This window comes from Merops nubicus, unplaced genomic scaffold, assembly GCF_000691845.1.
Source record: "Merops nubicus isolate BGI_N331 unplaced genomic scaffold, ASM69184v1 scaffold18784, whole genome shotgun sequence".
NCBI lineage: Eukaryota > Metazoa > Chordata > Aves > Coraciiformes > Meropidae > Merops > Merops nubicus.
In genome coordinates, this window is record NW_008602473.1 from 51976 (window position 1) to 62881 (window position 10906).

The 10906-nt window shown below is 48.2% G+C and overlaps 1 protein-coding gene across 1 annotated transcript in view; it reads left to right on the plus strand.

Annotated features, from left to right (window-relative positions):
• The window catches only part of MAN1C1 (mannosidase, alpha, class 1C, member 1), a 42526-nt gene extending 32207 nt beyond the window's left edge, over nucleotides 1-10319 (plus strand). Inside the window, exons 6-11 of the mRNA XM_008938389.1 lie at nucleotides 1807-1900; nucleotides 5388-5503; nucleotides 5731-5950; nucleotides 8152-8324; nucleotides 9110-9225; nucleotides 9878-10319. Of these exons, the coding sequence (XP_008936637.1) occupies nucleotides 1807-1900; nucleotides 5388-5503; nucleotides 5731-5950; nucleotides 8152-8324; nucleotides 9110-9225; nucleotides 9878-9995 (837 nt within the window). The 3' untranslated portion in view covers nucleotides 9996-10319. The remainder of the gene's footprint in view (nucleotides 1-1806; nucleotides 1901-5387; nucleotides 5504-5730; nucleotides 5951-8151; nucleotides 8325-9109; nucleotides 9226-9877) is intronic.
• Nucleotides 10320-10906: the final 587 nt, after the last annotated feature.

Below are 10906 nucleotides of genomic sequence, written 5' to 3' on the forward strand. Positions count from 1 at the left end.
AGTTGACATATTGGATTCCTTTTGTGTAACTTGTAACTGAAAATCTGTTCATATTATACATTACCTTGTGCTTTTTTTTTTCCACAAGTGATCTTGTAGTGCATGTGAGAGCAACTTAATTAATATATGCTGTTAGATACCAGCAAGTCATTAGTTTTCACTGCCTGTCCCTGAGGAACCAGCTTTGAGGGAGACAAATTGTTCCAGTTAGAATCCAAACTACCCCCATGAGCCCAATGGAAACAGGGCCTGTCCAGAGCCCCACAGTGGGGTACAAACTGATGGGTGATTGCTAATAAAAAGCTCAAAAAGGTGATTTTTTTCCAGGATATTTCCAGTGCAGGTCTGTCAGTTGTGAAACAAGAAGAGAATTTGAAGAAGAGGCAGGAAGAAAGAGGAGGAATAAGCTAGGAGAGCAACATGGAGAATGGGATGGAGTGTATGGAAAGCAGGAAGGGGGATGAGCAAGAGGGTGAAGGAAAACTAGAAATCCAGGAAAGTCTGTAGAAAAGATAAGGAAAGACTGGTGATTTGAAATAAAGGAGACAAGCTAAAGATTCCTGAGGATAGTGGTAGTGACAAATGGCTCAAAGGAAGAAGGGAGCTGGGAAAACACCAGTAAAGGGAACAGTGATACTGAAAGAAAACGTGTGTGAAGGAAATGAAGGGTGTCAGGGGGAAGATGAGCACTGAAAACCCAAGGGCAAGATGCACTGTTAAAAACCAGAATTGCATCTGTATTCCAGATTGAGACTGTGGCATTTGGAGCCAGGGTCAAGCCTCTGTCCCCAGCCTGACATGTTTTCCTCTTTGCCTCCTAACCCCATAGCAGGATAAGGTCAGAACCTTTCTAATGGCCTCTCCTGAGCTGAGCCTGCCTGCTGTGTGCCACAGAAGATGGATCACAGTCATCCTGACACCCTCTGAGAGAAAAAATACAGGATGATGTGGGCTCAAACCGCCCATCCTGGGGGAAATTACTTCAGAGGAACAGATCAACTCATTAACTTGCAGCCTGGGACTTGTGTAATTTTAGCAAGAATAAAGTCCATCTGTGTCTTTTATTCAAACATGTCATTAATATGCCATGCTACTAAACTTCAGTAAATATTATGCAGCCTGATGACTTACTTGGAAGCACCAACTTAAGTCTGTAGCCAGCTTTTGGCTTACAAATTGTCTAATTTTATAAAAGGTTTAGAGTGTATTAGCTGCTCTGTAGGTTATAATAGAATATTTATGCTTCATACCATTTAACTCCATCCCTTATGGGAAAGGCCTATTGGATTTAATGGGGGTGAAACCAGGGGAGGTTTTAGAGAGTATGCAGGGCTGTTCCAGCATGTTAAAGGAGCTGTCTGTTGTTGAAATTAAAGGCCCCAATTCATCATGTTAAGTGACCACATGGTGAATTTAAGTACTGTGTGAGTCACTCATCCCCACCACTCCTTTCCCTTTGGATCATGGAAAAAAATCACCCTCTGCATCTCCTACATTTCCACCCGGATCCCAAATCCTCGGGGTTGCTTCTGGATCACTTCTGCTGCTGGCTGAACTGGGCCTTGCAGGGTTCTGAGAATCAGTCCTAATATCCCACAGAGCTGGGTAACGTCGTGCTGAGGAGTCCAGCCCAAAAGTTTCTCCATCCCAGCCCTCTGACCGGGCAGCCGTGTCACTGGGTCAGGCTGAGTCACGACCTTGCAGGCTGCTGTGTTTGTTCAGCACTGAGTTACAGGGTTCTCAGTGACAAAACTGGCAACTTTCTTCAACAGAGAAGTAACACGTCTTGTCTCTCCTCTTTCCTAGGTGATGAACATCCGGAAAGTCCTGAACAGAGTTGAGAAGCCTCAGGGCCTTTATCCCAACTTCCTGAGCCCGGTGACGGGGAACTGGGTGCAGCGTAGGTATCGCTCTGTGTTCAGAGTCCTTGGAGCCTCTCAGTCCCTCCATTACTCTTTAGGAAGCAGTAGCAACTGTCAGAGCAGCAAGCCAAGGAAATGTCTTGTCAGGCAGCCTGTTATACATGTGATTAGATAATGCAACGCCATTTGTAAGATGCAATATAGTAATTGTACACTTCTTCCATCAGCCTTGTTTCCAGCTGAGTGTCTCTCCTCTGGAGAGAATTAAGGCCTCTCTTGCACAGGGGAGGATAATAGTACATGCTTCATCACACAGATATTAAATATCAGCACATCTCTTTAAGACCTCATCCTGCAGTCATCACACAGCCCACAGACCTGCTTGGGAGCTGGATGTGAAGGCTGAGCCAGAAGCACTATGAGATTGACTTCTGAGTGTGCTGCAGCAAGCGAGGGACCACCTGGAGAGGCAGAGGGCTCGCAGAGCCTCAGGTCCCCCAGGGCCCAGGGATGTGCTCTCTGGTGTGCAGCCATGTACCTGTTACCATGGCACCTCTGCAGAGCAGTTCTCTGCGAGAAGGGCAGGCAAGTGTCTGTTCCTTTGTCTTGGTGGGAGCCCAGCACTGAAGACATGGGCACTTGTTGTGGTTTAACCCCACCTGGCAACTAAGCCCCACACAGCTGCTCGCTCACTTCCCCCTGGTGGGATGGAGGAGAGTAAACGTGAGAAAATTTGTGGGTTGAGATAAACCACAGCTTTGAGGGCTTAAGTTTCCTTAACTGACCTTAACTGTCTGCTCTGTTAAGGATTTGCTTGTTTTGGCAAGGGAGCACTGCTGGATTTTGTGTTTCTCTGTCAAAAGGAAGAAAAGTCTCTTTTCGCAGAAGCTGTTTTTAACCTGCCAGTGGATTACACTGCTATTGTTGAAGCAGTTTTCTTGAGTCATTGCTTTACGTTGTGTCCCCACGTCTAGCTGCACTGTTTGCTCTGCTGGATGGCTCCAGACTTCTCTAACTGCTGCATTAATAGCTCTGATTGCCAGTGACAGGCAGCAGCGTGGCTGCCATCATCTGAGGCAGCCCGAGAGCTCTAGCTGTGAGCAGTCCCTGACTTTTAGCTGCCCTATCAGCACTTCCAGCAGTAATTGGCAGGGCTTGGCCTGAAAGCTGTCCCAACAAAGAACCTTGGATGGTTGCAGTTGTCCCATTAAACCAGAGCAGTCCTTTGGTGCCACAAGGAAAGAAAACAGTCTCCTGTGTTTGTCCCTGTACTTGATACTCCAAGTTATCCAGTCCCTTTGTAAGCAGTTCAGCTTCCTCTCCACAGTTGTCTCTGCAGAGTTGTTGCAGTGCATTCCACTTGGAAAGACAATCTCCCAACCCCTACCACACCCCTGGGATGCCATTTCCTTCAGGTTATTCCCAGCTGGCAGCCACACTGCACATCTTGCCAGACACAGGCATTAATTCTGCCCAGTCACTGGTGCTGGGAGGAGCAGTGGTGCCTGGCTATTGCCAGAACTGATTGTACAGAATCTTTGGGAAACTGAAGAGCTCTGTGTGCTCTTAATTCAGATGGTTAAAATAGCTGGCTTGGTACTCAGCATTCATCTCTTCTGTGACTAATTTAATTCTATTTATGTCTGCAAATTTTGCTTCCTTGTGCTAACCTGGCCCCACCCCTTGCTGACATATCGAGGGGCCTGTTGACAGTTCTTGGAGCTTATTAAAAGTAGCCTCTGATTAATGGTTCTGGGATAGGCTGGTTTCTGCCAGAGAATTAAAGATAACCTCTCTCCTAGACTTCCACATCGTGAGGGCAACTCCTGGCACAGGCTGTTCGTGCCAGTTGCTCATAATGTGACCTTGTGTTCTGAATCCTTATTCCAGCGAGGGAGGAGACTGATGGGCCTCTCCTGCCTCTCCAGTGCTGCTGGTGAGAAATAGATTGGGACCAAGGTGGGGAGGCAGCTGCAGCCCACCACAGCCACGTTCCCTGTAGGTGCCAGGCTCTCGTTCTCTCTCCTGCCGTTAAAGCTCTTTGTGGGAAGCTCTTTTTCTTGGAATTGCTGTGATTTTCTTAAAAGGTGTATCTTTGACCTGGCTGAATGAGCAGATCTTGTAAATGAAGAGGCAGTGCTGTACTTCTTCTGAGTGCAGTTGTTACCTTCAGAAAATTAAAGCATGGTCCCCTGCTGCAGTAAGAGGTTTGTTTATGCGAAGTGCCTAGGAGGCAAATGCTGGCAAAGCTGATGCCATATGGAAAGCAATTATGGACCAGAGCTCCTGCTTTGGTGATTTCATGAATGACACACTTAGGATCACAGAGCTTCTCTTTAAAGGCAGGCTGTGCAGCCGGTGTTTGCAAATAGTCTGTCCTTCTTTGTTTTTTGTTTTTTTTTTTTCTGAATTCATACATCTAATCTCATTGTTTTGCTATGGATTATTCCATGGATCATTGGACACACTGTATCAGGGATATTTGCTCTTCAGGTCAGGAAAATGCATGACTGTTGAGCTCTTGTGTTGGTAGGATTTAGCATTTAGAATAAGCCTCAGGACTTTATCTATGTACAGTGAAAGGGAAAATAAAAATGTGAACAGCTCTCTCCAGAAGCCCTGCTGCCTCTGCTAACGTTTGAGATGAGGATGTGTGCAGACACGGAGGTGGCCACTGCTCATTGACAGGGACAGTTAGTCCATGGAGGATGATCTGTCTTGCTCTTCTCAAAAGGGGAGTGCTTGGTTGCTTGGAAGAGTGAATGCTGCTTTCCCTCCCCGTGGTAAAGTTTCAAGACATCAATCCAGCCAGCAGTTCCCCCCAGGCAGGAACCTGCAGCTGCTGTGCCCTTTTCCCAGCACAATTCTTCAGCATCCTCCTCTCCAGTAAGGTCGTTTCATTGTGTACTCTGAGCAGATAGCCTTGAAAATCCGATTGCTGCAGAAGAAAATATTCAGTGTGCATCCTTGTAACTGACTTTATCATTTTAATACACCAGCAACCCCAGCCTTCCCCAGGGCACAGAGTCCCACCGTGAGCCGGGAATACAAATGACACGATGGAGAGGTCCCTGCAGCAGCCCCTTGCTGGCAGCTCCCTGTGATCCAACGTGCATCCTCCCTTTCCTGAGCCAGGGTGGCAGCACCCAGTGGCTTCACAGAGGTGGAGATCTGTCAATACCTGCCATAGCTTTTGGTTGATGAGGTTGGGATTTATGATGATTGCTTCATAAACAGGAGGCATCTACAAGTTGCCGTATAAATAACTGTTGCAAAATAAGGCCTCTGAATAGTTTTGGTAAGGGATACTAATGCTCTGTAAAATGACAGAACATTTTTCTTCTGATTGCACTTTCCACCTTTCTTCCTTTTTGAAAAAGAAATGCTGCACGCTCTCCCCAGGAAGCAGGGAGGAGGAAGGAGAGGACAAGGGCATTAATGAGGACATGGTTGTTTGCTCTTTGTAAAGCAACTGCTCAAAGTGTATCATGAACCTGAAGTTCCTTTCTGGCTTTCTCACTACAGACCATGTCTCCATTGGGGGGCTTGGGGACAGCTTTTATGAATATCTCATCAAATCTTGGCTGATGTCAGACAAGAAAGACTCTGAAGCTAAAAAGATGTATGACGATGCACTAGAGGTAAGAAGCAGGTTGCTGCCCTGTGTGTTTTTTATGAGGGGGGGACATTGTTCATCAGAATGTTTCAGGGAAAAAGGTCTTAGATCTTTGGTTTTCCTTAGTATGCACTCCTGTCCACTTGAAATACTTAGTATCTTGAAATATCTTAGTATCTTGAAGTACTTGGGAATTAAGTTACACGTGCTGTGCAGTAAGTATCTTGAAATCCTGATTTTTCATCCCTTTAGGCAATAGAAAAGCATTTGGTCAAAAAGTCTGCTGGAGGATTGACCTACATTGCTGAATGGAGAGGTGGCATCTTGGATCACAAAATGGGCCACTTGGCTTGCTTCTCTGGGGGCATGATAGCCCTTGGAGCTGAACATGCTGGAGAAGAGAGGAAGCAGCATTACCTGGACCTCGCTGCAGGGATCACGAACACGTGTCATGAGTCGTACGCACGCTCAGGTGAACCCCTGGGCTGCCTGGGAGGTGTTGGTGAGGGATCCCCAGCAGCCTCAGGAGATGCAGTGTGTGTGTGGCAGAGGTTCTGCATCCCTGTGTGTGATTTTCACTTGTCTGGGCTATCTAGAAGAGACAGCAATGTTTTACACAGTGGTGAGCTGGAGCAGAGGGACAGGCAGATGGGAGCTCCTGTGGCAGAGCTGGGAAGTGAACCCAAAGCTGAATCCCAGTCCTGTGTCCCAATTGCAGAATTAGCATTCTCCCAACAAGAGCATAGGCTGAGTCTGTCCTCTCACACCCCTTTGCAGACAAGAAGGGGAGTTCATTGCAAGGTGTCCCACTCTGTGGAGCAAAACAGCTGCAAAGCCCAGCAGGAGAGTGTTGGAGACCTGCAGCTGCTGGTAGGAGCCAAAGAAACAGTGTCACTCACCCTCTGCTGGCTGGCTAAGCAGAGGCTGGTGAACTATTTCTATTTCACAAGCCCAGTAAAATGGGTTTCACCATCCAGTGTGCTTATCAGTCAGAGCTTTGGGAGAGCAGAGACTGGGGAGGAGTGGGAGCCTGGCTGAGCTCTCTGCCGCAGGGCTTTCACCAAGGTGAGGTTGCTTTGGACACTGCTCCTGTCTTTGTCAGCATCTCTGTAGCTGTTCTGAGGCAGCGAGGCAGCATCTGCTTCCTGAGACCTTGTGGAGCACAGGTCTGTTGGCACTAAATGTTCCCAAAGATTGTTTCACCCCTTCAGCACCTCAGCAAGCATATTGGCAGCCCGTGTCCAGCATGTTTGCCCAATAAACTTCAAGCTAACCTGAAATGATGTTCCTAAATAGCTCTTTTTTCCCCCCCCCACAGCACTTAGAGAACTAAAACAAGCCACCCAAACTAATAACCCTCTGGCTGTGAGTGCCTGGAGCCAATTTTTGCCTTCAGCAATATCCATCAGCGTGGAGAGGCCAGCAGCAAGCCTGCCCACACTGCTTACAGGGCTGTCATTTCAGCAGGCTCATTGTCCTGCAGGGAATGTCTCTGCCTGTCACTCTGGCTCTCAGCAAATAGTCCAGCTAGTGGCCACTGTTAGGTCCCCACACACACAGGAGGGCCCAGGGAAGGTGTGTGAAATATTTAGAGAAATAAATGACTCCCCAAAACACAGTCTTGTGGCAGACACATGGGTGCAGCAAGAGAAGCCTTGTGGCATGGTCATAAGTGGCCCCTATGCTCAGTTTCCCTGTTTATTTTTCAAAGAGGGAGAGGGTTGATGCTGTAGTAGGGATCTGAGTGCCAGCAAATCATGGAACCACAAACTAGTTTGGGTGGAAAGGGACCTTTAAAAGCCATCTAGTCCAACCCCCTGCAGGGACATCTGCAAGTAGATCGAGTTGCTCAGAGACCCATCCAACCTGCCCTGGAGTGTTTCCAGGCATGGGGCATCTGCAAGAGATGGAGTTTCTCATGTAGGGGAAACTCAAAAAGACCAAGGTACTCATAATGTTTTATTTATAAAATACTAGTGAAATTCATTCAGCCTTCCCCACCATCCTGACTTCTTTTCAAATAGGCTGCCAAAGGGAAATGCAGAAGTGGTTGCAGGTCCCAGGTGCCACATCTTACAGCCTCCCTGCTGCAGGGTGGGTGAAAGGGCTCAGTCAGGCTGATAGAGGTGAAAGAACCCCCTGCCTGGTAGCTCTGTCATAGCAGGGTCAGTTGTGTGCTTGTATTTCCCTTTGAAAGGGTTTTGTCTTTGAGAATTTGTGATAGGATGATAGGATCTGCCTCTCTGCTCTTTCTCATCCAGATTCTGAGTTTGTCTTCAGCGACAAACTGCTCTCAGGTCAGTGTGATTCCTAGGACCAAATGAAGGGCCAGGATGTGGAGAGATTTGTACCTGCCCCTCTCCACGCTCCAATCTGCTCCAGGCCTGGGTGTCGTCAGTCATAGCCACCCTCAGAAACTCTTGATCCTCCCCTAGATAGCACCCAGACATCCCTCAGGAGGAGCCATGCATGGTGTGACAGTGGGCACAGCTCCTGCACTCGCTGGAGCTGCCCTGGGAGGCTGATCTGATACAGGCCTGAGCGATTGCTCCTCTGACCTCACACAAGCCTTAGTTAAACCTTGGCAGCCTGGGCAGCATAAAAGCACCTGGACAGTCTGTTTACCTGCTGTCTCCTCAAGCTGATCACCGTGTGTGTGTGGTTTTTGTCTAGACACCAAACTGGGCCCCGAAGCCTTTCGCTTTGATGCTGGCACTGAAGCCATGGCAACCCGGCTGAGCGAGCGCTACTACATCCTGCGGCCAGAGGTGGTGGAGAGCTACATGTACATGTGGAGGCTGACACACGACCCCAAGTACAGGCAGTGGGGCTGGGAGGTTGTGAAGGTACAGCTGGAAATTTCACAGTAATAACTCTTCCAGGCTCCTAGATTCTTCCCAAAATCTTCCCTTCGGTCAAAAAAGATGAGCAGAAATTATTTAAATTGAGTTAGACACTAAGACCTGTTAGGAATGGGGCAGGAAGACACAAAATAGCTCAGTTTAGTATTTAGTGTGGTGTCTGGTGATCTTTGTGAATGTTTTCTTGTCCCTTTTGGGCTATGCTGAAATCAGTCAATCAAAACAGTGGAGGTTTATGGAGAGGAGTGCTGCAGATAGTGAAACCTGCCATTAACATAACAGCCCTCTGCCCAAAGGAGCCAACCTGCTGTTGGAGATCTCTGGACTGCTCAGCACCACTGCTCTGCAGCTGGCCAGGGAAAATCAGCAGACGTGCCTTTGCCCTTTGTCTTGTCCTCTTCCCACAAGGACCTCCTGGCCAGCCAGTCCCTTGCCTCTTTCTAGCTCATGCAAGAGCCCGTTGGCTGCTGCCCTGGAAAAGAGGCTCTGCAAGCAGCTGGAGCTGCCACTTGAGATCTGGTTTTGCTATGTGTGCACAACGTCAAGGTCAATCAATCAACTAACTTAGGTGGTTTATGTTTCTCTCGCTGTTTCATTAGAACTCGCTTTATTCCCAGAGTCTGGAGTAATCACCACGCTCTTCAGAGAGAGACAGGGGCTACAATAAACCTGGAATTGGATTTGTAAAGCTGACTTGTAATGCAGCTGATGATGATTAATGAGTCACTCCATGTTATTGTGTGTTACTGAGATTTCTTTTCCTTTCTCAGGCCCTGGAAAAACATTGTAGAGTAGAAGCTGGTTTTTCTGGCATCCGAGATGTTTACACCACAACCCCAATCCACGACAACATGCAGCAGAGTTTTTTCCTCGCAGAGACTCTGAAGTAAGTCCAGTATTACAGAGGCCTTTCAGAGTAGATTAATTCCTGCAGCACCAACACTCCTGCCCGCTTAATAAGTCTTTAATAATAATGGGGAAGTTTTACCCTCTGTGGGAGAAACTGGGCAAGGCTATGGGTGCTGCAGAGCTTTTGTGGTTTCCTCTTGTGGTAGAACCAGCGCTGTCACTGGTGCTCTGGAGGTTTCTGCTCATGGGCTGGATTTAAAAGACTCTTCCTGACATGTAGAGCTGCTCTAAGTGGGAGGCTCTGACTGCTGAGCTCCCCTGAGCTCTGGTGGTTTAAGAGATGGATGTCTCCTCTGCCACGTTGATGTCCTTCATACAGAGGCCTGGCTGTGGCCTGGAACTGCTGCCCCTGGGTGCAGATCTGCCTTTGTTGGGAGCATGAGCTGATGGTTGTGGGGTGGCTGAGCAGAGACTCCTGTCCCTTTTTGCCACCTGTGCACCAGGAGTGGTCATTTCCGCAGGAGAGTGAGGCAGGGAGTCAAGAAATGTGTCACCACCATAAAGAGTGGCAGCTGAGGCCAGTGGCAGCCCCATCACAGCCCTCCTGACAGCGCTCGCTTGTGCATGCTTGGAGTCCCACCTCAGTTTCCTTTAACCTCCCTTTGTGTCCATCACCCTTACGGCTCCAGGTACCTCTATCTTCTGTTCTGTGAAGATGACGTGCTGTCCCTGGACGACTGGGTGTTCAACACAGAGGCTCACCCCCTGCCAGTCAACCACACGAACTTTAAAGCGAGTGGGCAGTAGCGAGGCCGTTGCCCAGCCCCTGTCTCTGCAGCCTCAGCAGCTTCCTGCATTTCCTTTCCATTAAAGGAGTTCGTGTTGTTCCTAAAATGGTATTTTGGGGCACTAGTCCAATTCCGGACAGTATTCTATTGGGAAGATGAAACCATGACGTAAGCACCTTCTTTTCCTCTGTGAGGAGCTCTATTAGCCTGATAATGAGATGTTTATTCTGGGCCATATTGTACACAGTTCATAGACATTCCTTTATACAGAGAATTTATATGAAATCCACTGATTTTGCTTTATAGTGGCCAAAGGACTGGAAGTTTGCCATAAAATAGACTTCACACCAGTGAATGCATCCTCCTTCCGTTCTTCTGTTTCGTTTTTGCCTTTTATATGCTCTTGGATTTATCACCTTTCTAATTAACAGGTCTCAATATACTGTGCTGTCTAGGAGGTAGGAAGGGCAGGAAAGGAGGAGGAGGAAGGGGAGTTGTCCTCTATGGGAGGGAGCAGCTGGAGAGGCTGGAGCTCTGCCTGGGGAGGGATGAGGAGCTGGCTGAGAGCTTATGGGTGAGGACTAAAGAGAGGACAGGTCAAGGTGGGTGTCTTCTACAGACCACCTGGCGAGGAAAAAAAAGAGAATTTAGCCCTCTACTAACAGACCGAAGGAGCCTTAGGTTTAAATTCACAGTTCCTGGTCTTAACAGGGGACTTCAACCACCCTGGTGTCTGCTGGAGGGACAACACAGCAGGACATAAACAACCCAGAAGGTTCCTTGATAAATTCCTCCTCTAAGTGGCAGGAGCCAAGAAAGAGAGGTGCTCTGCTGCACCTCATACTCACAAGCAGGGGCTTGTTGGGGGTGTAAGATCACAGGCAGCTTTGGCTGCAGTGACCATAAGATAGTGGAGCTCAGGATGCTGAG